At 36.4% G+C, this 26,884-nt stretch overlaps 1 protein-coding gene across 1 annotated transcript in view; it reads right to left on the bottom strand.

The window, feature by feature from the left end:
- LUZP2 (leucine zipper protein 2) overlaps positions 1-26,884 on the bottom strand; it is a gene marked incomplete at both ends in the record, with an annotated part of 107,985 nt that overhangs the window by 10,187 nt on the left and 70,914 nt on the right. The window contains 3 exons of the mRNA XM_079536627.1: positions 67-153; positions 14,606-14,770; positions 17,781-17,855. Coding sequence (XP_079392753.1) covers positions 67-153; positions 14,606-14,770; positions 17,781-17,855 — 327 coding nt within the window. The remainder of the gene's footprint in view (positions 1-66; positions 154-14,605; positions 14,771-17,780; positions 17,856-26,884) is intronic.

Below are 26,884 nucleotides of genomic sequence, written 5' to 3'. Positions count from 1 at the left end.
ACCTAGGGTTTTAATGTTTTCATATAATCTAGATTAAAACCTGATTTCTAGGTGAGCTCAGCTTACATCTTGAGAATCGCACTCCTGGATGCTCTGATTTTCTTCCTTTCTTGAGGTCACGTGAAGACTTTCTTTCTCTGCTGAGGTATTTTGCTGGACATAAAAGAAAAAGAAAAAAAATTAAACCTATAGATAAAACTTCTTAAAAGTCAAACTATAAAATCAGGAGAACAGCAACGATCAGGTATTACAAACTGCAAACTACCTCATACACTGTATTTTCAGTATGTTTTATAAAAAGGAATGTTTTAATACATGTTTTCATTAAATCATTCCCCTAGAAAAGGTTTCTTCTGCATAAATAATCAAGACTTTCAATCTGAAACTGACCACACAAAAGTGATTTGGTGGTATATTGTCTTGTATGAAGATCAAAACTTCATAATGCAATGCAAGGTAAACTACATTTTCTCTAGCACCAACATTTTGGGGAGAGGGATGAGAAGTGTAAATAAAGTGTTCTCTGAAATAATGAGTATCATTTCACAATTGGTCTTTTATCCTTACTGAGTGATTGGCCTGTTTGGATTGCAATCATGGTAATACATTTCTACAAACTTAAATTTCTTCTTGTTGAATGACACAGGTATACACCTGTGTGCCAACCACTGTACATGGAATGATTCACAATACCTGTAGAAGATTCATCAGTGTGATTTCCTGACTACCTGCAGCAGTAAATCTACATAGGAGGCCAGGAAAAGCAGTCAGCTTGAGCTCTTATTAATAGCAAAATAAAGGTCTCCCGTTATATACCCTGATTCCCAGATTTCTCAGCATGTTGTACTCATTTCTTCAAAACCAGGGTAAGTCTGAGATACGCAGAAGAGTCTGCCACCAAGGAAGCATTTCTCCAGTGTCTTGTTTTCAAATACTCTTTCTAGGAAAATGAATACAAGAAAATTTCCCACTCTCATCCTCTTTAATACTCAAAATGTCTGAGATGTCATGCTTTATCCTAGAAGAACGCTCTTTTTTTTCCCCTCTCACAAAAAAAATATAACGTTTCTCAAAGCGTTTCAATTTTCATGCAATTGCCTTAACCAGTAGGATTAGATTCTGTAGCTGCCAGCAGTGCTCAAGACACCAAACCAGGGAACTGCAGCAGCTTTGCTTCATTTGGTCTGATTTCTACTTTGTAGGCATCACATCACTCCAGCTATTACACAACCATCAGCTGCAATTGCTTTTCATATTGTTACGCAAAGCATAATATCTAATGCTCTAGACTGAAATGCTACAAAGCTTCTTGCACAGGTCACAGAAAGTCTTGTCTTTCAGACAAGGGTGGAGGATGGGAGGACGTCTTGCCAGGCGTAGGCTGGTTCCCTGAGATTTGAGTTCACTGCAGACAGAATGGCACAGGGGTATTCTTGTGTTTTATCTGTGTACCTTTAATCTATAACATTTTGAAACTAAAGTTGGCTTTTTACATGAAATGAGAGAAAAAAGTCAGTATTAAAAAAATAATAATCTACCTTTCTGAAGTCTGTTTGCTGATGATATGGGAGGCTTTGAAGTTGGTTCTGCAAACAAGATGCTTTGTTATCAAAAGTACTTTCTCCTAACAAGAAAGGGAGATGCCATTCTTTGCCTGAATGAAGCCTATTTACTAGATTGACAGATAAGCTCATGGAACTGCTACCAAGCACTCTGGAGCAAACTGCTTTGGAAAGTTTCTCAACTCCTTCCCAGTTTGCCTAAAGCTTTCTGGACCCTCCCTCAAAGATTTTCAACCCAGGATTTCACACTGAATGTTTTTTTAAGGATCATTAACCCCCTTTTTAAATTGTTTTTTAAGTAGTTTTTAAATTGCAGAATCTTCCTTACAAGCCTGACTAAAAACTTTGAATTTCAGATACTTGAAGTAAATAGAATTTTTACAATACATTTAGCACATATTCTTGCAGATGGAACCCACTGGATTAAGCTTTGATTGTGGCCAAAATTTCAGAATACTCATAACTGAAAAAGCAATCCAAACTCATTAGTTCATTCAGTTCTCTTTCAAAGTCTGTACTGGAAGAACTGACAGAGATCAGAAAGTTAGATCAACAACATTCCATCTTTCATAATCTTTTGACTTTGATACATAGTTGAATTTTTTCCTGCTGCAATCGTAGAATGGCTTGGGTTGGATGGAACCTCAAAATTCATCTAGCTCCTACTGGCGTGCTGTGATAATGTTATCCAATCCATCTTCCCACACGGTTTTTCAGCATCACTGCACCACTCTCCAGTCATTATTTGGTGATATGTTTTCCCACAGTTCCGCTGACAGATCTTACTTGCCAGATGATTTGCCCACACAAACCAGCAAATTTATTTCCTTTCACTGTGATCATAAGATTGCTCTTTTCTACACTAAGGGTTTCCAGTGACATTCAATTTCCATGTTAAAGTTCTCCAGTTAAGAATAGTCTTGTAGACCTAATGAAGGGATTGTAAGGCATCTTGAATGTAAGCAAACAAAACAGTTTCTTGCTCAGTAGACATTCATGATACAATACATGAATAAATAATTTGCATGTGTGAGAATCAAGATAATTTTTCTCCAATGACAGACATCACCATGTGAGAAACACGCTCAAGATAAAAATTTCTGATCAGTCAAAGATCTCTGTGAAGAGCAGTTTATTTACTACTGCAATAATGGGTGCACACTCCTTACTGACAAGGGAGAAATTGCACAACTAGTCATTGAAATCCATCCCATTATATACCCTGGGTACGAAGCCTCTCCCGGCTTTCATTGGTGTCTCAGGCTCACAGTCTTCCAACACTGTTGCTACCTTATATTTCCATACAATGTCTGCTACCAACCCATTGTCTTTGGGTTGGTTCTGCACTTTTTATGGCAATAAAAATATTTTCAGAATTAGCACACCCATTTCGTCCCGTACCAGACTCTTCCCTACTCTATAAAATTACCTTACTTGTGCCATTTCTACCTAGGTCGAAACACCCCAGTCTCAATTTTACTCTGTTAAGCAGGTTTCTTGGTGGAAAACAACTTATCCTACTCTACATACAGATATACTGGAAATTTCCACTGCAAAAACACAATCTACTTCTCACAATCACGATGATAAGCATATCCATAGCCTGGACTTTAAGTCAAGAAATCACTGGATTTTACCCAGAAACAGTTTTTACTGGCCCAACTCAAAATCATGCACAGAAAAGACTTGCTAGCCTGCCCCATCTGGCTGTTTTGGTGACATCGGGCTGGTGCATGGAGTGATGCCCCCAGGCTGGGGGTGCTGACATTCAGCTGCTTCAAGAAGGGCTGCTAACTAGGGCTCCTCAAAGGGACCACCAATAGGAAATAATCAGCACCTGAGCTGTTCTTGCTTTGCAGCAAACTCAAGAGTTTGTCTCTTCTGGGAGACTTCTTATTCTTATGGGATATGAATGATTTATTGTCACGCCCAGGAAATCCAAACTTGCTCAAGGATTTGTAGCACTCTGGAAAAGTAGAGCAGTTCTGAACATAGCAGATGAAGATGTCAGAGATTTCTGGGCAATGTACATAGTGCAAGAGCCAGAAATATCTCCTTCCCAGCATCAGTTCTATTTGACTACTCCTGGAAACCACAGACTTTGTTGGCACATCACTTGCACACACAGGCCAGCAGCCACATGATACCTCACATCCTTTGTTCAAGAAAAATGAGTTGATCCTGTCATCTTTCCCTTCCCCCACTTTGGCTGTATCATATGTAATTGCAGAAGTACAGTTATTATTGTTATCTTTTTTACGTTGTACAGTAGACTTTTTACCTGCTCTCCTAGTCCTATGAATTTGAGATGCTCTAAAGGGAGCAATATGTTAAACTTTTCAGCAACAGGAATCACAGATAAATATGCATGACTGCCTGTGGAGAGTACAAAGCAAATCACTGTATCACACTTTCTCATATCCCAACTTCACACTTTTCATAATAGAATAAATACATGAGAAGTCCAATTCTAATAACACCACTCTGAGTATTTCTATGACGGTCACCATACACAAACATTATATATATATATTTGTATGTGCATGTTTGTGCATATGTGTATATTCAAGAGAGGTAACTAACTTTACTCTGTAAGGCAGGCAGTATTATTCACCAGTAGGAGGAAAAGACATAGCTCACTTCTTATTTCTATTTAATCCACAGCTACAGTTACATTTATGCAGGGCCATTCATCTCAAAGGACTGCAAATCCTACAGAAGTTTAAATTTCTCTGTACTACTTCTTAAGCAAACAAAATTCCCTTTATTTTTATTTTTAATTTGCATTATACTCAAACACCTCTGAGGTGAAAAATATTTTCTTTCTGGTATTCGTTATGCCAACACTGAACACTGAGCAACAAGAAGAAAAACTTTTACAAAGAATCTACGAAAAATTCACTACCATTAAAACTGAGAGCTGTTGGCACATCTTTAACATGGATACTGAAAGATTATATTTTCCTTTCTTCCCATTTCACATGCATTTGTGTTGTTCGTAATGGAATTTCTCTGAGACCAGTGTTCATGATAAGCTCATATGGCTGAACATGCATTGGAAGAAGAGGACACATTCTTTCAAATATCATCACGTCTATGATATCAAATATCTAATTCCATTAATCATCCTTTTCAAAACATTACTATGAGTGTGTAATTTTCCCTCATGCATGCACCTGCCTATCTCAATATTATAGTATGCTGGTCATAATACAGGCATTACAATTTTTACATTTTTCTTTATGAGACTCCGCCACTAGATTCTTCCTCTCATGGAAAGTAACTACTCTAGAAGGGAAAAAAAAGACTACTTCATTTATTGTTAAGAGCCAGGGAGGATGTTGTGGAGATTGCAAGTATCATTTGTAGTATTTCCTACTACATCTTAATTAATTTTCCCAATCAAAGTGAGTCTCTTTAAGAGAAGAAATACATATTTACTAACTACCTCAAAGTAGGGTAATTAATCTCTAAATTGAGCAACCTTTCTATGGCAGAGCCAGTACAGTGCTCCTAGAACTCTGGGGAGATGGAAGATGATGGAACGCTCTCAGAAACACAGTAAAACACCCAGGGGAGCTGGGCACCATGTGTAGCAAACTCTCAGAAGTGGTTATAATACAGACAAGAAAGACCCTCAAAAGATAAAATCATGATAATTTATCTTCCTCTGCTAATATACAAAATATATTCTTGCATTTTCAGAATGGTGTGGAAGTCCTTTACCTATGCACAGCAGACTAGTGTTTAAGTTGCTGCTCAAATACCTGCAATGGGAGAGCAGCATGCTTCCTCAAAAATAGCTGGAGAGCTATTCTAGGGCGTCTAATTTGGTGGCAGATGCCTATTTAAAGCAATTTCTGAAATGCAAAGCTATGGGCTAACAGAAAGATGCCACATCTATCCATTGTGTTACTGTGCTCTGAATTCTGCAGCTCTTTTTCTACTACAGCTCGTTTTGAGAGCATTGCATATTTCACATAATTTAACCAAATGTTTTCTAGTAGAACCTTCAGTTGCCTCACTCGTAACAAATGCGTTTTCTTATTTATATTTATACCATTGTGTGTGTGGGGGGGAAACAACAGCAAAAAGGCTCATGAAAATGGATGCAATCAATTTTCTCTGGATCAATAAGCAGTTATCTGTAATGATTCACTGTGCCTCAGTTTATAAGATAGTCGAAAAGATGCATTTACCCACGTGTAACTGCAAACAAGGACTCATGATAAAGGATATCCAAGTCACTTGTTTTCAGGGGACAAATTAAAAATAAGCCATTTCCAGTGAGATTTAACAGTGAAAAAAGCTAAAATTATCTAATATAACTGAACACAGAAGTTAGAAATACTATTCCTCAGACTGAGTTTGTGAAATCCACAAAAAATAACATACATCAGGAAATTGAAGACAAATTGAAGACAAAACATCACCATCTCCTTGTCATACAGCAATTATACATATGCTTGTAAGAAAACCACTGAAACTACTGGAAACAGCTGTTTGGCTATTCAGGAAAATTAAGCACAAAGACAACTGCATATATAGAGCAAAATTTTGGATTCTAGTCCAAAGCACTGACCATCCGGATTAAAATTTATATCAGTAATGTTATCCCACAAAAATCTAAGTGATGTACAATACACCACAAATGGGAGCAGTCATTTTTATATTGTATATATAATCAAGATTATATAACAGAACTATTAAGATTGGAAAAGAGCACTAAGATCATCTGGTCCACCCACCAGCCCATCACCACCATATTTCAGGCTGTGCAAAGCATTCATTGAGATATAACAGTGTGTCTGTCCATGCATCTGCACTCCAGTGTGAGAGAACACAAGGCTGAGACTGAATGTCATTGGTCTAAGTACTAATTATTATTAATCTGATCATTTCATAATCATAGAGGGTTGGAAAAGACCACTAAGACCATCGAGTCCAACCATTAACCTTTTACCACCATGCCCACTAGCTCACATCTCTCAGTACCATAATAATGTGACAGATTCAGTAGAGTCAGAAGCAGAGACGAGTTTGTTCTTTTTTGTATGCATGCTTTCCTACATTCTCTTCTAACAGTTATTATTAAACAAACTGTTATTACACTTGCTGGTATCTTTAGAGTCACTGCAATTTCTCCAAAGCATGGTTTTTTTTTTTCAATGGTATCAAATTTATATTTTCAAGTGCTCTGCATTTATCAAAATAGATGTTCACTTGCACAAGGACGGCAAGAAAACAATTTCCTGCTGTTTTTATTTTTATAGTTTAACAGCCCCTATGTCTTAGAATATCTCCTAACTCTAATAACAGAAGGAAGAACAAATTACTTTTAGGTGTTTGTGAATAATTCAGCTAAGAGGAAAACAGAAATGTTAAACAGATAACCTCTTTGCTGTGAACCACATGCTACGTTCTCAAGTTATACAAGACTTTGCAAGTTTCCGGTGTAAATGTGTATAACGTCCAATACTCAAAATAGAAGTACAGCAGACAAAATAATGAAGTTCCTACTCTCCTCTTTGCAGAGGCTGGAAGGTCTAGGATTGTCGCCAATATTCTGTGAGCTTGTATTAATGTGTAATAACCTGAGAGCAGAACGTGGGCATCTCTTTCATTACTCACAGCCAAAGAGCAGCCTCAAGTCCAGAGCCAATCGCATGACACTTTTTGAAAGCTCTTGCTGCCTTAGAAATCTTTTATCACTTCCATGTGTTCTACATAAAGCCCAGTAATAACCCAGTAGAATTTAATTCTGGGTACATTCTGACATTTGCTCTACAAGATCATTCTGGCTGCCAGATTTATCTTGCCTGATATATTTATCAGGCAAGATAATAAATAAAAACAAAACCAAACAACTTTAGAGATAAAAGAACTAGCCTGTATTAGTCCAAAATGTAGTCATATTCAACTATAGAGAACCCTCAGCCACATTCTGTGTACTGTAGAGCAATTCTGCCACATACCTTTAGGTGCTGACAACTTGTGCAGTTCCTTTAGAAGGAAAATTCTTAATAAAAAATGCATTTTAGTTCCCTTCAGATAACAGAACTGAGTTCTGCAGCTAAATATATGAGGACATCTGCAATAAGCAACTATGAAATTTGAGGACAGATGGCATTCCGACATCACTTGAAACAGCATCTCATCACAATAACACCACAAAAAGAAACTGCTATTCAACTGTGAGGGTCACTGACCACTGTAAAATTTTCCAAATTAGTCTCTATTACAAAAACACCTGTGCCCAGTTACTTTTATTCAATGAAAAATGCTACTTGCAGCATCGAGTATTGATGTAATTTCTCATTTACTACTAGTGCTATGTTAGCCTACTGTTTGTTCACTCTTCAAAAGAGAACATAATTGCAAAGTGAATTTAAAGGAAGCTTTTCTCATAACCATACAAATTCAAGCATATCTGTTTCTTTGCTAAAGAATATCCAAACTTGCTATGCAAATTCACGTTTTAAGTTGTTCATAAACTTAAATTATACTAGTATGAACAACAAGCTAAAAATTCTGAGTATTTAAGAATTTATAAAACAAGAGCATTGAAAAGAGTATCTTATCAGTAAAAAGCAACACAAGATTCCAGCATTATCATCAGCAAGTGATGTGGAATTCAGTCTGAGAAGTCAGTAGAGCTGCTAAACCATTGGCCTAAAAATACGAGTGGATTTCTTACACAGCACATCAAGACTTCCTTGACTTATTGTACTGTTGAGGGACTTTCTAATAGACTTCTGGCATCCACGTCATTAATCATTTCTGTTTCAATTATAAACTTTTACCTTTTTGTTTCTCTATGTCAAGCAAAGTAATTGGAGGCAATCTGAGCAATGATGGCTGTGTACATTGTAAAAGATATATCTATTTTCTGTATCCCATCATTCTGCGGATGCCAACACTGGCTAACTGCAAATATGAGTCCATCAGCATATCCAGAGACTGCTGGTAGAAAGGTAGAATTTTTATTTTTAGTGGTCTAAAATATATATATATTCCCATAAAGGATTTTTAAAATCACTCTACAAAATACAGATGATCAACCTAGCACTTCTAGGAACATTTACCTTAAGTGATTTGTGAAGTACTGAGCAGGCAATAGTCACTGCTAAACTGGAATCCAAATAGAATACTTAAAAACCATGGGAGCACTGTAATTGGAAGAGCTAGGGATTTAAGCTGTCTTCCTTTCAAAATTTTCCACAATTCTTGAATCTTGCTTTATGATTCCCTTTGCTAATAATTTAGAATAACAGAACATAGAATCATAGAATTATTTGAGATGGAAGGGACCATTAAAGGCCAATCCAATCTATATCTGCCCTCTTTTAGTTTCTGTGAACTAAAGAGATGCCAGGTGCTCTTCTCCCCACCCCCTCGTTTCCACTGATTGTACTTAGTGAAAAACAAAGAACAAACAAATCTAAAACTAATTTAATATCAAGGGAACGTGCTAATAATGGAGACTTCTTTAAAGTAAGCAATAAAATCAAGGAATTTGAGCTTTCAATTTAATCATCTCTGGCATTAAATGTTTTCGAGCATGTAATAAAATTTTATTAAAAATCAGTCACTGAAGAACTCTAGAAAAAGGTCTGTGGAAATTTTCAGAGCAAATATCATACTCAATCCAAGGCAAATTCAGGAAATAAAATATCAGAGGAAGAGTTGCCATACTCTTACAAATCATCATTAAAGAAAAAATAATACAAGACTGTAGTTGGCATTCAGTTAATTATAATGATAATCAAAATCTATGAGCCTAAAGAGAGCAAAAAACAAACAAACAAAAAAAGAACATTTCTTGAAGGTATAGATCATACTAGGAATTCTAAAATTGCATTGCCTTTATCTTTTTCAAAACAAATTTCTTACTATGTTGGGCTTACAGATACTCTTAGTACCTGAGATTTCTACCATAAGAACCTTAGAAGGACATAACCATTCCTCCCTCACTCTGAAATTAAATTCTAAAATAGTGGAGGGCATCCTTTTCCAATACCATTTTACACTGTCTGTGTTTAGTAATTACCTTCTTTTTTACTTAGTTTCCCAATCCCAGTGCTTAATGCAACGAACTGTAACTTCACATGCCAGTGATACCTCATTAAATGTCAGAAGCAAAGGTGGAGCAATGCAATATGTAGAAAAGCAGAAAGGTACAAAGATGGCAGTCCTCCTAGGGCCCTAATGCCCCCAGTCCTGCTCACTGTCCTCGATGCTCTTACTCAGGGATGACCACAGATGTGTTATTTTTCATCCGTAGTATCAACTTCCCTTTCTTCTGGCAGAGTTATGAAAGTCCCACTAATTTTTTCTCCACAGCCATGAAACAGTTACTTTCTGAAGAGATCTGAGCATCCATTGCCATAGCTGCATTGGTTTGTATTATCTTGGAGTGAAATTTAACATGAAATAAACTTTGTTCTATGTAACTGTGAAAAACACATGTAACAAAAGTTCATTATTTAGAAATGAAGAAAATTAAAATAAAAGAAAATAAGGCAAGAGGAAAAAACTTGACTGCTTGAAATATCACGAGACAAACTTCCAGGAAGGGGCAGAGAGTGGACCATGTAACATCAAGCAAAATCAGCAACATTCAACCGTGTAACATTCAGCAAAATCAACAGAAAATTGCAAAGCAAAATATAAGCAAAAAGCATATATCTCAAATATGCAATCTCTATCAGTAACTTCTTTTTAAATTCAGCAAACCCCCCTTTTTTTTTTTTTTTTTTTTTTTTTTTTCCTCTCCAAACTGAGCCCTTTTACCTGTCATTTGGTCTCTAGAGTGGGGTTATTACTGACAGAACTGGGAGTTCTTCCTGACACAGTGCCATAATATCAGTTTGAAATTTACTGCCTGAAGAAAAATAAGTCCCAAGTTAAGTTTTCAAAGTGTTGTGTAGAGGTCACCCCGAGTAAAAATAAATCAGATGCATTAGAAAAGACTTTAGAATCTTAATCTTTCCTATAAAGACAAAAAGAGAAACAAAAAACTGTTTTGTTCAAGGGCCAGAACCTTCATTTATCTTGGAATATTATGATACATGATCTGATAAATAAAAGCTCTAATTTTAGGAAATAGACATAATTTCCTCATGTACTTTGTTCTGATTTACTCTTTTTCTTGACCTACTTCGAGACAAAGATGAGAAGATAAATTACCACACTCAGCTGGCTAATTTTTTATGAATTTGAACCTACTGTACTAGTTTTCTATGCTATGCAAACGATTTAAAAATATGACAAAAAAATAAGCTGCTTAGTCCTCAAAAACGTGGACTAGGCACATCTTAAGCACTCTGAAGTCTTATTTATTCTACTGACGTTTTTATGTGTATTTTGAAGAACTTTATAGGTGTAATTACAAATTCTTTTCAAATTTATACTCAATTATCATTATAATATCCTACAGTATTACCATTTTTACAGAAGTATAGTTGTCATTCAGCATGTGTTTCGTCTATCAAGATGAGGCCACAGAAGTGATGTTTGTAGGTGGTCTTTTGTTTAAGCTATGTGCAGGAGGAGATGACAGTATTTTCTTCTTCAGAGCTTGAAATTCTTGGCTATTTCTACTCTTAAAATACTGTAGTTCATGAAATACACAAAAACCACAGGGCATTTGTAATGAAAGAACTGATTTGGGGAATATGTGAAACGACAAAAACTCCCTAGAGCAAACCAGTTGCTGTTATTCCAGCATCTTTTCTATTGTATTCCCCATTGTCTGTATATTCTACCTTCCTACTGCAAATGGAGTCTGTTTCTATGTTTCACGTCTGATTTTGCTTTGCCATTAATATTTCAAATTATTGAAGCTGGATTTTTGTTTGTTTGTTTGTTTTACATTTGGGGCACTGGTATCTTGTATCTATTAAGTAGAATGTTAGCACTTTCTAGAAAGGAGAATTAAAGCAAACAAACAAAGCGTTCCATCTAATGACTCTATTACTTCTGAGTTGTTTGGTACATCAAGCTACAGTTAGCATAGAAAAGGCCTCAATAGGAAGCCAGTACCAGTGCTAGAATTCACAGATTATTCCAACTCATGTTTCTTGCAGCAAGTAGCTTGGCAAACATCACCATTTCCACCAATTAACATCCATTAACAATGTCAACTGAACCATTCATCTTGGTGTCACCAGCAAACCTGCTGGGAGTAGACTTGATCCTGATCTCCATATCATTAATAAAGATGGTAAAGATTACTGCTCTCCAGGACAGACCCCTGGGGGACACCACTGGTGACCAGCCCCTGCCCAGACAGAGCCATTGACAAGAACCCTCTGGCCACATACAACCAATACCTTATCCACTGAATTGTCCACTCTTCAAATACTGATTTCTCCAATGTAAAGATAAGGACGTGGTGCAGGACCACATCAGAAGCCTTACAGAAATCTAAGTAGATGACATCAGTTGTCCTTCCTTTTTCCACCAGCACTGTCACTCCAACACAGAAGATCACCAGATTGATCAGACACAGTCTGCCCTTTGGGAAGCCATGCTGGTTGATCAGATCACTTCCATATCTCACATGTCCCTTAAGATTTCTGAATTTCTCACATCCAATCAACAATTTTGTTGGGTTTTTTTTTCTTATTTTTTCTTATTTTTTAGACTAATTTATTCACTTTTATGCATTGATTTTTGAAACTATGTATAATTATAATAATTATATTCCAATCTCCTAAAAGAATAAAGTACCTCCTTAGCAATTTATAGTGAACCTTCACAAGAATTTTGGTATATTTTCCCAATTAATCTTTCTGCGTTGTACTCTTAAATATGTTCTTTGACAAGCACTCTGATATTGTGATTGTCAACTATGAATATGAAAATATAACCTTCTTATTTTCACTGGTTTTATTAAGTATCCCAATCCCACAGATAAATGTGTATCAAAGCAATACAGATGCATACAGTAGATTTAAATGAGTTGAACAATTTTAGAATAACATTTTTAAATTGGGTGAGAACATCTTAGAAGATTTTTACCAGACAAATGATCATTTGTTTCCTGAAGTTTTGACTGCTGCTTATCAAACATGACGAAACGCTTAAATTTCTGTTTTCAAGTACGAAAAAATATTTAAAGTAGTCAAACACACTTATATTCATCTAAATACAAGACTGCTATACTGTAATGACTGTGCAAATGTAATAGAGAAAGAACAGCATATACCAGTAGTTAGATTGAGCTGGTTTGTAAGATCAAAAAAAATTGCCAAAAAGAAGATACACAAGAATGGCAGTCATTCTTTAAAAAAATAAAAAAATAAAAAACCTTTTATAATATGGCTCAGATGTAGAGAGTATAATTTAGGACTTCCTACAGTGACTTGACAGCCTATTTCACAGAAACAGATTTCAGTGGTTTTATAATCACAGATAATGCACAGACTTATAACACTGAGGTGTCAATATGGGGAAGAGCAGGACTGCAAATCGTTATTTTTTGTTGACATTTTCATGGCATATGCCATGTGCATAGCAATGCGAGCAATTGTCTATTAAAGAGGCAGTATAACTTACTCTGTATCCCAAGAGTGCCTAAGAAGTCAGATTGCAGCAAGGAAATACTGCTACAGTTAATAAACAGGTGCATTAAACACAAAATCTAATTGATTATGGCAAAAGAATGAAGACCATTTTGCCTTTCAAAGAAGCGTTAAAAATTCAGTTCCCATCTCTAAATTGCATTCCTGTTTTGTGCTACAGGAATACTCATAAAACTAAGGAGATTTCAAAGTCCTTGAGCCCTTATCAATCTCAAACACAGGCAAAGTGATATGATAGGTCCCATCTTTCAGAGAACCAGTGTTCTCATGACAGAGGTGTGAACATTTGCAACCTGAAGAGGAGGGCAATGGGAAGAAAACAGACAATTCATGGCCAGGTTCACTAGGGAAAATGGGCTCCTGAAATCCCAGGGTAAAACTCAATTTGTATGTCACTCAATAAGAGTCCAGTCTCCTTCAGAACATAGAACTTGCAATCTTAATCTAAATGTAAGCTCACACTCTAATGGGCTGTTATTAATTAATACACTGAATTGTTTCCAGAGGTAATGGTTTTGGAAGTGGAGCTTTCTCAGTATTAAATAGTTAAGGAACCTACAATCGTTATGGTAAGAGTAGCAATACGAGATTCAATTTTATGATTGTATTCAAAGTTCTGAAATTATATGTCAGTTTTAATTACAGGTTTTTGGCTTCAACCTCTGTACTAATAGTGCATATCAACTTCTGCTACATAAAAATTACAAATTGGCTGCGAGTTGGCCATTCCTTTTTATATTTCATGAAAGACTTTCAGAATTTAAGTAGGAGATGAAATTCTCTCCCCATCCTTTCACTGCTGTAAAATTTTCTTCCTTAGGCTTGGTCTAAACTTACTGAATCGCTTGAACAGGTGAGCAAAATGCAACCCTGGAGGTGGAAACTATCGGGATATCCATCACTCATTGTAAATTTTAACTGTAGGAAAAAAAAGCTTTAATCTATTGAATCATACTTTCTCCTAAGTTGCCATTCCTGTTTCCTAAATAGATATTCCCATGCCCATTATAGCATCCCTTTTGGCAAATTCTGAACGTATGTTCCAACCTGCTTTAGACTTCTATACTGGCTTTTGTAGTGGGTTTCTTTGAGAAACATAACACTGAACTCACTGTTCAGTGTTGTATTACTACAAACACATTATCAGTGTCCAGCAGGTAAACCATCTTATTTATTTGCATTCTCATTTATTTTTAGGCGTTAATCCTTCTCCCTTGTAGGTTTGTCAAGCAGACACGGTCGAGTTAGCAAGCCACAGAGAATTCTGTTTCTCAGCAAAATAAGAACCCATTTCCCAACTTTGTATGAGTTTACTGACATCAGCAAGAGGCAGAGAATCTTCAAAAATCATTGTAATCTTGCAATTAATTTAAAACCCTCCTTAGTTCCAGTTTGATGCTCTTATGGGGCACACTCTCAGAGATGCTTGAAAATAAAGTGAGGGAGAAACCATACCTTGGTGCTTGTCACTGGAAATTGAAGTTTTGAGCCCTTTGTAGCTATAGATGTCAGCTTCTCTGCTGGTTTTGTAGGGACTCGATGGTTAGCAGGAGGCTGATTGTGCAGAACGAAGGACAGGCAAAGCTTCACAGTCTCCTTCAGAGCTTTCAGCTGTGACTCCTGGAGAAAAGAAGAAATCATCAGTTCTCCGAGATGTGCTATTACGAACAGAATTACTTGCTTCATCTATCTGTATCAAAGCAAACATTTACAAACAGCAGCTGTTTGTTGTTTTTTTTAAATTTTATTTAGTACTAGATTTTTTTTTTTAATTTAGTGCAAGAATTAAGACAGATTTACGTAGTTTTTATATGAAAAAGTTACTGTGCATTAGGTACTAAGAGGTCTTTGCCCTCTTCCCTTTCATCCCGGTGTTTTATCTACATCGATTATTGCTCATACATCTGTTACCATTAAAGGAACAAATATGTACCAAATATTACTGAGTTCAGATTCTAGCTTCTCTCTAGCTAAATAGCAGAGAGAAGCAGATATTTACAACTATTGCAAATAGACACAGACTCTGCATGGAAGTTTGTTCATAATATTCAGAATTATTAGTAATTTTCCACATTCTAAAAGTTGATTTTAATCCAACAGAAGGATGACTTCCCTCATGTACATACACGTGCATATCATGTTGCACTGTGGAGCAGGTAAGCTGTAGTCCTTTCCACCTGTTAAGAGTATGATTGTACTTTAAACCAAGTTAAATCTTTTTATTGGTGAACGATGTTCTCATGATTGTATGATTGTGTTTGCAACATGATCTAGAGTACTGTTATTTTTCAAGTAGAAATATAGACAGATCTATTAACAAGTGCAGCAATCAATTACTAAAAAAAAAAATAATTGAAAGATGAGCACCTTGTTGTCAAGACAAACAATACAGCACTATGTTTAACTTGTAAGGAAAATCTGTCAGTTTTCAAAGATCACCATTTGAAAAGACTTTATCTGCAAAAACACGCAGCCAAATTTAGTGCATATCATGGAATGCTTTGTAAAGACAAAATAGACAAATTGAAAAATGCCTGCCACGTCAACAAAATTAAAACTCAAATGGGCACTGTTACAAACGTTGGTTATTTGGTAGCAAATCTGATTGCAAAAAACTCAAAACCATTTACTAATGGTGATTAAGTAATGTTTGGAAAGCGTGGCAGATATAACCCTGATTAAAAAAAAATGGATTCTTCTAAAATCATTTTGTCTCACCAGATAAACTGAACAAAAGGGAAAATCTATGAAAATAAATTTGAAGAATAAAGCTGCAAATTCCAAATGTTGTGCTTTGGTAATAGATTAAAGTACTTATGCTATAGATACAGTTCACCTTGCCATTTTCATCTGAGGTATTGATGATGGATATAATGTCACTACAGTAATGGCTGCTTTGGTACCATGAAAATAAAGTACCTTATTTATATGGAGCAGTAAAAATTACATTAAACTGATTGTCTTTATCTCTTATCAACATCGGGTATAGCTATTCATATCACCTTGGTGATGGTTAAAAAAAAAAGAAAAAAAAAAGGGGAGACTTACAAAATTAATAGATGAAGCAATTGCCACTGGCAACTCACATTTGATAAAATATCATTGCATCCAAGAAAATGTATGTGCGAAATCATTAAAAATGGATAATGCCATGCAAATCATCATCAAAACTGTGAACTGTATGAAGTCCAACTGATTGAATCATCCCCAGCACAAGTGTACAATTTAGGGAAACAATCAAAGATGCTGTTTGTCAAAGTTCTCAACAACCTTGGATGTATCAGTTGTCTGTCTATCAAAAGTAGTATACTATGCATGTCTTTTTTTTCCCCCTGAGTATACTCTTGATATATAATATAGTCTACCATCTACGCAAGCAATATTTTAAAACAAATAATAAAAAGAGAACCCTGATATCCTCCCAAAAGAAAAATTCATTTTTATGCCTACTTATAGTCACAGTTTGAGTCTCAATCAGTCAATTATTCATTTCCAAAACAGCTCATGATCCAAAAATATGTGCTGCTTTCTACATGGCTCCCATTCCTACTGCACATGCAAGAACTGTCAAAGCAGTGAAGGCAAAGTCTTTACTGTGGTCATCTCCACGTATTTTTAATTCATAGAGAAAAGCTCTCAGCCATGGCCAAAAAGATTTGTAGGAACTTAAATGATTGTATTAGTCTGCATTTAGAATAAGTGTGGACACTGTGTCTCACAGAGTTCTTTCACAACTCCACCTATATGAACTTTTTCTTTTCCTTCACTTACAGTGCTCCATTTCCATGTCACCTTCACAGCATGCAAACAATGATGCCACCCAAGGACTTTCTCACTGATAATTTGCCAGAAGATGATTCCACGCTTCTGGAAAGCCTACAGAATAATAACCTAGCCCTAAATTAAAATTCCATAATATTTACCAGGAAAGAAACATAGGGTCAGAGAAGTCAGCCTGGTGTGCTGCAAGTCCCCTTTTAACATGCAGACTGAGTTCCTTAATAGCTTTCTCATTAGAAGTTCCTGACGGGAGATGTTCTTTGCTTTCTCCTTCCTAACTCTCTGCATTGTAACAAATAGCTGCATTCAGAAGATATTTAGCACAAACATTGTCCTTTTGTCATTGGCACAGACAGCAGCACATGGGCACTACTGAGTGCACATGCATGCGAAGAGAGTATGCACTTAAGTTTTCAATTAATGTTTGGAACAGCTGAGCATACCAGCAAGAAACCACCTGCTATGTCACCAGAAACACACAGCTTTGGATAATGCTACCGTGATCATTGTTTATGTTGGTGGCATTTTGCAATGCTGGAGGCAAAATCCTCAGTCAGAAGGAGGGTTTCAGATACTGCAATACTTACCAACAAGGAGAAATATTTTAGTGCACGAGTAATACTTTTTTAGGAGTCTTTCCAGGGTCTTTTCAGCTTGCTTTTTCTCCTCTTAAATAACCATGCAGATGCATTTCACGCAGCACAATTACTCCCTCTGACTTTGGAGGAAATAGTCCCAGCTATGTGCATTAACTACGCATCTCAAGTGCTGCAAGACTTCCACTTATTTTTGTCTAATACCGAAATGTTCACAGTTGATAAACATGCTTACATCACGTTACACCTCTTACTTCATCAAGGGCGGCCTTTTCCAATTCGTCTTTTGCTACTGCTAGTTTCTGCTCTAGATCTGTTAGCTGTTGTGCCTGTGGGAATAAAGAGAAAGCTGATGTCATCTACATTGTATTTTTTTTTTCCCATAATTTTTCACGCAGTGCCTGAGAGAGAGGAAGAGATTCTCAGTAAATGTCTGAATTGGGTCAGAAATACTTGTCAAAAAGCAGAACTCATGGGATACTATTTTCCTTGCAGAAAAAAATGTATTTTTATGTGGGAACTTAAATCTGCACCATTTTGTTAGTGTAAATTTACTCTTTAATTTCAATGTCAGTAGCACAAATAATTCCACAGTAGGAAGTATTTGTAATCATACCATGGTATTATTTTGAAAACATGAAATTACTTAAAGTTTTAATTATTTTGCTCATTTATCTCACTTCTGCTTGTAATCTGACACGTTAATTTTTTTAAACACTGAGATATAAACATCAACGTAACTAAGCATCAGTAGAGAAACTAGGAAACATTCATACATATTTGTCCCTTATAAGACACTACTCTCTGCTGGTACACAAGGTGTTAACTCCCAATTTATTTCTCCACATTCTTCCCTGGAGATATAAAAGGAAAAGTCATGGGAATAGCAAGCTATGCAGCTGCACAGGGAGAAAGTGGGGAACTGTGCATTTGAAGTCAGCGTCATGCACCCAAGCCCACATGTGGGAGGACTGCTGGCTTTTACACAGCTCTGTGCTCTTTGCCTGCAGGGTCCTTCAGGAGGAGATACCTCAAGAGATGTCATTGATCAGCATTAGGCATAGGCTGTAGTGGCTGATAAAATGACAAAAGTCTGTCAGTATTTCCCTGATCGTGATTACACCTCTATCTGTGGATTAATCAGAGCAGTCACGCTTTCATTAGTCAAAAACCTGTACCATGAGACAGTATTGCCTCAAAGCAGAAATTATTTGCTCAGATGAAGGGAAGTCCCTTGTGAATGCATTTCATAATTCCCACTGTATCCCACTTGTTAGAGCTGATACTAGTCATGGTCTCACACACAACAGAGAATGGACCTCTGGTGTGGCTCATCAGCGGGCAGCAGAGCAGGCAATACTGAGTTTCTTTTTTAATCTCATTTTCTGCAGTCTAAATGGAGTAACCACACTGGCTGTTAAGAGGAAAAAAAAAGTGATTTTTGTGTAAGAATTTCCCTAGAGTTCAGCAACATTTATGCTTGCTACTAAATATAGTACATAACCCTGCCAATAAGCTCATTGTTTGAAAGACTGAAAATAATATTTGGCTTTTACACAGAGACAGTGAAGTAATTTTTCACATCAATAACACTGTAATTATTGCTACACATTAAAATATTTTTTCCCACTACAGTTATACAGATTAATACACTTTCAGTGAATGAGAAACAACATTTGAAAACCAGTATATATAACTAGATAAATTTCATTGCCATTAAGAATGAAATTATACAAAATAGCATTGCTATGATAGACGAGAGGCCAGTATGGCAGCTCTTATGGTGCATATTTCTAAAGGCTTAGGATTATACAGAGGATGATGGATCGTCGCTTAGTGTGAGCCAGACAGCTTCTCCATTCATCACCATCTGTGGAACACCAGAACTGAAGATGCAAATTTCTATCTGCTGTTCTTAGGCACATGAATTACTGAGGTAGCTGAAAAGCTGAGTAGCTGATATCTAGCAGGTAAACAGAGCTACAGGCATCAGCTGCTGCCTTCACACCAGGGCAATGTCTGCAGAAACATCATTCACTGTTCTCAGTGGAAATCCAGTCACATTAAGTTTGAGGACAAGTAGTTGATTTCAGTTCTAGGTGCCTCCCGGTAAAAAGAATGAAGTAATGTTACACAGAATAACAACACTGCTCACATCAAGCAAACATTTTCTGTTTCTGGCAAGAAGGGTTTTCTTGCAGAGGACAGGCTAGTATGTGTTAGTAAAGTCTTCCCATGGGCGTCATTTATGAAATCTTATCCTTATTTTTGGACAAACCATAGTATGCAATGGATTGACTTTATCTGCATCTTTCATGTACATTTATTTTATTTCACAGATTACTGAACCAAAAGGCCACTGGCTAAGCAGAAATCAAACAATAATAAAATTTTGACATTAAAAATGTTTCTGTTCTGGAATGATTAACTGCTCACTTAACAATAGTGATGACTATTTAAACTTATTCCTCAAACAGTAGAATGATCAATTTTTTTTTCCCCTCAAATCTTTCTATCCACAAAGCCTGAATTTTTATGACAATAATTACACTGCTGTTTTAATTAAAAACATTTTTTAAGGAGCCTGTTCAATTTATGTAGCTTAGGTAGCTTATGAAGTACAAGTGCAGAATGCCAGAAGGACCACATAAGGCCACTTTTCAGAAGGAGGAAAAGACCTTTGCAAATTTTGGTCTGGGAAAACTTCAAAATATCTTTTCTTATAGAATCCAGACTTACTGACAAAACTGAGATAAATCAATTCCTCATCCCCTGAATTTCTGTCTGTGAAATGCACTTTTCCAGATCAAAGGGATGTACTTAGCTATACTCATCATGAATTACATTACACACAATGACCATATTTAAATTATTCCAGGCATAGTAAGTATCATGCAAAAAAAGGAAAAAAAGGAATAAGAGGGGAGGAAGGGAGGACAAGAGGGGAAAAAAAGAATTAAGGGGGAAAATAAAAAACAAATCCAGAAGGACAAGTATGCTTTTCAAGTAGAGAGAAATCCAAAGTGATTTAAAATTTATTTCAAGCGATTAATAGAGACCAGAGTGAATTTTTAACTAAAGCATCATTTATACATATATACGTGCAGGCAATGTCTGCATGTCTTCGTTCTGATAATTTTGAATGGTCAAGAATTTACGGTTATCACATTTATACAACATAGATTGCTGAATTACTGAAATCCCATCAGCTTTGTAAGACACATCAGTGACATCGGAAAAAAAGATTAAAAACCTTCCTTAATGGCCTTTCAAATGCCTTTGGAGAAGTCCTAGGTTTTATTCTAATAAGGAGATCTTTTCTAACATCTTTCTTGGGATGAACATACCCAGAAAAACTTAGGGTCAAGTTTCAGATGATGTGAGAGACAGGAAAACAGGACAGCACACTTACAAATAGAAAAAAATATATATATTTTTTAGTGTTTACTAGTATTTATTGCATTCTCCTTATTTGTGGCTTTTTCTTCAAGAGAATATACATTTGGATTTTAATTGGCAGTTCATTATAAATCTCTTCAACCTTTTTTTTTTCATACCAAGAATTCCTTCTTATTGAAGACAAAATAATCCCTGCTTAATAAGAAAACATGATTAACTAATTGATATTTAGCAACACATGAAATAGATGGCCTATCTTGAACTCCATTTTATTTTACAATAGGCTTCAAATAACTGCTTCAAAATTATTTAGTGTATAAATTTTCATTTTATAATTTACATTGTCTGAATAGGAAAACTTCTTAATTGGAAACCAGTTAACCAGAAAATGGAACAACTGCTTAATCAAATACGTTATCCAGTACGCAGAAATGGCTGTGCTTACTCTGAATTTCTGTAAGCACTATTTGTACCTTAGAAATACACAGATTTGTGCTTCTGAGTTGTACAGGTTATTGCACTACAGTGCTGCAGAAGCTAAATGTAACTGAGAATAACCCCTCTTGGCAGCTATTCCATTTAATTACACGTGTGCCTAAAGCCATATATCGTGCATGTCCAACCTTTTGGCTTGTCTGGGCCACATTTAGTGAATAGAAATTGTCTTGGGTACACAGGTTGCTCCATAAGTAATGCCTCCTATTTTTTTTTTTCCCCCTTGAAAACTTCAACAGCTACAAAGAGCACAATAACACTGTTCGATAGAGCAAATCTCAGCTACAAAACACTACTTTTCAACATAGTTACCACCATTAACTATGCATTTTTACCTGCAATGAACAAGAGCCTGCACATGCTCATTGGAACCTGCAGCAGCAGTGGTGACCCACTGTCACCAGTGCTGAAGTGTACCACACACTGCCTCACTATGCTCAAATCCAAGGAGTGGTTTCAAACTTAAAAAGGGGAGATTTAGGTTGGATAAAAGGAAAAAGACTTTTACAGTGAGGCAGTTGAGGCATTAGAACAGGTTGCCCAGAGGTGATGGAAGCCCTGACCTTCGAGATATTCAAGGTAAGGCTGGAGGGAGCCTTGAGCACCTGACTGAGCTACAGCTGTCCTAGTTCATAGCAAAAGAGTTGGGCAAGATGATCTTTGAAGGTCCCTACCAAATATAAGGGTTCTATGATATTATTTTCAAATTCATTTATCAAAACAGAAAGCATTCCTATATGATCTTTGCAAATAATTGATCAGCTGAGAAATAAAGTTTTATGTTCAGTAGTGGGTAACATCCCTCTACATATCTAAAAGTATATTAAAGCACTGACTTCACGAAGAAAAAAATCCTTATGTGAAAAATCAACAAATACTTTTTGATAAAAGTATAATAAGCTTTGCCACTTCAAAAAAGAAGATATCTAGCAACTTCAAAGACTGAACTGTGGCAAGCAGCAAGAACAACAAGGACCCTAAACTACACAGACTAAATCCATAACTTAATTCAAATGTGAATTAGTCCAATTGCTCTGGAGTAGAAGTACCTCAAGGAAGACCCCATAATCTCTTCATCTTCCAAATCTCCCTCTACATGATAACCCATAAAACCCTTCACAGTCCAACCTATCAGCCATCCATTTAAAGATGCAGGCTGCAACTTCATTGGCAAAGTAAAAAAAAAAAAAACAAAACAAAAACAAAAACAGATGTAGTGACAAAGTGTGTACTCAGCCCTACTATTCCCAAATAGCAAAAAATTGAATTCTGTTACAGTATCCCATTCTAGAAGTCAATAGATAAAATAGATGAGTTTTCATGTAAGAACAGCTTCAAATACAAATAAAATCTGCAATACACTTCCTCAGCCATCAATACAGCTGCTTTGAAGAATACACTTACAATTTCCTTCCTGTCATTACAATGACTTTTCACAAACAAGGATAGTTCTTGAATAAAATTACACCTATTTTCTAGCAAATTGTGAAAGTAACAATTATAAATTATCATGCTTCAAGAAGAAAAATCAGCTCTTCCCAGCAACATGATCCTGGCTGTCATACATCACTAGGCACAGTGACTTCAGTGGAAGAGCATTAAATACTGATTAAGCTATTAAGCATCTAACTTCACTGATTGATTAATTAGCTTGTATTGAAAATGCTTCAGAAAAGGAATGACATCAATCTTACTATCTGACTCTCCATAAAACAATGTATACAAATGGAATTACAGCATGGAATGCAAACCACTCTGTAAGTTCCAGGCCTGCAGAGTACCTCAACACCTACAATCACAAAATCACTTGGTCTATTACACAAAAAATCTTTAGTAATAAAAGCACAAAGACAATTATGCCTGGGCTACAGATGAAGAAGAACGATTTGCAATACCTGTAGTCATGATGCATTCTCCTTCTAACTCAGAGGCATTCACTACAAGAGCACAAATCATAGCTCAACATAATTACTCAAAATCCTACTACTAGGGTCGTCTCTCAAGGTCTGGTGCCAAATCTACAGGGTATCTTTGACACTCTGTGATTAAAGCCTTTCTCTCCACTGCCACTTCAGGGCATTGTAAGTGGGCACAGATCAAAGGAAATGTGTTCAGATGAGAATAATGCCCCACATTAATTGTATGCAAATTAGTACTGGGAAGAACATGGGAAAAAAAAACCCACAACCATAAAACCCAAACCCTACATATATTATTTTAAAAAATAGGAACTCTGGGAGGGGTGCAGGGTGAGAATTGCAGAATATGGCTATAAAGAGAAGGGAAAATAAAACTACTTTCTAAGTCTATGTAAAATGATGTGGTAGCTAGTTGATTTCCATTTCAGTAAGGTAGATTCAAATGAGATACCAGAAAGCACTTCTTACTTTTCAGGCTAATGGACGAAAGCAGTAGAAATACGTAGGTTGAACTGCTGCAGGCTTCTTAAAACAAACTGGATAAACATTATGAAGAAATAACAAGCACATAATCAAACCTTCTCCAGCGTAAGAAAACAAGGAATGTCCTGTGTGTTTTCCATACCTTCCTGAGAAAGCAGTTTTTAACAGAACTCAGTTGCTGATGGAATCACTGCATATATTTAAAAATGTACCTCACAATCTCAGTAATTAAAAAAAATCTTGCTTATTTGTGTATTTAATAAGAAAAATCAATAAGAATATTTTCAGACGTATTCTTCTACTACAGTGGACTCTGGCTATGTCACTGATACTTTTAAAAGGCATTTTCTTTTGCTACCTTGTCCTTCAGCCTGTAACTTCTGGCAAAGTCAAAGCAAATCTGTTGGAGAATATTTCCATATCTGAAGTCTTTGATAGTCATTCTCCCAGAAAATGTTTAAAAATGCTATATGTTAGATGCTTAATAACCTGAATGCTTCTTCCAGATCCTACTCAATTACTTGATGCAATGAAGCCAATCTGCTGGTTATAGAACTTAGCCCTAATAAAGTCAACAGTTAAAAATCTCACTCAAAAAAAGCAAACCAAAACAAAGAGTTGAATGTTTCTTATTACACTATGTTTATAGCAGCTATTTGTTTCACTTCTCCTAAGCAGCATTGTTAAATTTCCCCAGGGAGGTTGCAGGAGATTCAGATGCTAAGGAAATGCACTGGATGAACAAACACACAGCAGGCCATTGACTGAAAGTGAGAAGAGCTATCATACCCTCTCAGAAAATTAGCCGTGACATGTCCATTTGAAACTGTCCTCAGTCTCTTCTTATCATCTTTTAACACTGAGATACAGAAATTGTGTTCAGTGTAACAGGGTAGTGGGAAAATATCATCAGAAATGAAATAATTGTTTTTGTGCTATATAAATCTAGGTGTAAAGTTTAAAGAAAGCAACATTTTTTTTTTCTTTTCCCCCAAAAGGCTTTATAAAAAGAAATACAGGCATTTTGACACGTTGAACGTAATGAAGAGTATTTTACAGTGTGTTAAAATGATCTCATTTTTCAACATGACTCCACTTGATAGTTGATAACATTAATAACAGGAGATGTAAATCGTGGGAAAAGTGAATGCATATTATGAAATGGATGAATTTCAGCCAGCTTGACTATCTACAAAAACAGGTAGCAGAACTGTACTGGAAAACCAAACACTCCTGCATCTTTGTACACACGCAGGCACACAGAGCACTTCTGAAAAAGTTTCCTGCTAATAGTTTATGGGCTGGTTCAGCCCAGTTCTGGGACTAAGATATCCAAAAGGGAAAAAAATGAAAAAGGGGAAAAGGGTAGAGAGAGATGAGCCTAAAGACAAAACCAGTGGCAACGATCTGAGAAGAAACAAATTTACTAAGCAGGATATCGGAATGCAAGATAACACACTATAATACAATATAATACAATATAATTAGAACTGAAGCTAATACATCATATTAAATGAGAGTGTCTGAAAGCCAAAGGCCTTACTCTAATGCTGAGGTGAGACAAGCAGCCAGGGCCAGCAGAAAAGAAACTGGAAAATAGTTTTGACTATAAATAGCAGACTTCAGTTAACTCTTTTACACACATCCTTTGTCCGTCCGTATAATGTCAGTTCAGCTGTTTCTTAAGAATTTCTTGTAAGAAGTGCTAGAAATAAAGAAGTACTATTTTTAACCTGCCTTCACTTTCTTATACAGATCTCTGAATCATAAGAAGAGTGAACACGGGCCAAGTATGAGGAACTGGCGTTTTATTTACTACTGCTTGTTAAGTTACTGTCACACAATGTTAAAGCTAGACATAATTCATTGAGTATTACAGGAGACACCTTCCGTCATAGAAACATAGAATGGCTTAGGTTAGAAGGGACACCAGGATCATGTTCCAACTCCTCTAACACAGGCAGGGCCACTAGCCTTCAGATCTGATGCTAGACCAGGTTGCCCAGGGCCCCATCCAACCTGGTCTTAAATACAACCAGGGGCAGAGCATCCTCAGTCTCTCTGGGTAGCCTGTTTCAGAACCTCACCACTCTGTAAAGAACTTTCCCCTGACATCCAATCTAAACCTTCCCTCCTTGAGCTTAAAACCATTTCCCCTTGTCCTATCACTATCCACCCTTGTAAAAAAGTGATTCTCCTCCTGTTTCCAATCCCCTTTTAAATTCTGGAAGGTTGCAATGAGGTGTACTCACAGCCTTCTCTTCTCTAGGCTGAACAAAGCCAGCTCCCTCACCCTGTCTTTATAGGAGGTGCTCCAAACCTCTGATCATCTCCCCACCGCCTTCCCCCACCCTTCCTCTTTCTTTCCCACTCATTCCCCAAAGCTCTAATTAGTACTCTAACTGACAATGTAAAGCTCATTAAGGACCTGTTTCTCAGTGTTGATTACAAAAAGCAAAAAAGCACAATCAATAAAACTCTCTCTTTGTAAACATCTTCACAATTAATTCTACCAGAGTAAGCATCAGTTCCATAAGCACAGACTGCAGAGCTCCTTCATATCCTCTAGAGATCATATGGACCCAAGTATGCATCCTTCCAATGAGCAGCAATCAGAAGCTTGTAATGTTCAGAGTTGCACAGAGAATACAATTCCCCAAATTATCTTTCCCCAGCAAAGCAGGAAGAAAGCATAAGATGTAATGGAATAGGATCCCAGTGGGAGGGAGAAAGAGTAGAAGTCCCCTGACCTAACAGGAACCAGGAACCAGGAAATCATTTTCATGCTATCCACAGACAGAAGGCTATCCATCCACTGCTTTGATCACAAAACATTAGAGCATCACAACACAGCCTCAGATTGCAATGATAGCATGGAATCTGTCCACCTGGTATCAAAGCAACGAGATACAAAATGAAAAAGCATCTGCTCTTGTTCTAATTTTGTAGCCCCTCTCAGATCAGGCTGATTTTTGAAAAGCTTTCCGCTCTTCTCTTACCACACAGCTTCAACTTCACTCAGTGTGTCTTCAGAACTGAAATAAATACAAATTAACAAATGC

This window comes from Tetrao urogallus (genome assembly GCF_951394365.1).
Source record: "Tetrao urogallus genome assembly, chromosome: 6".
Classification (NCBI taxonomy): Eukaryota; Metazoa; Chordata; class Aves; order Galliformes; family Phasianidae; genus Tetrao; species Tetrao urogallus.
This window is presented reverse-complemented; position numbering and strand designations above follow the sequence as displayed.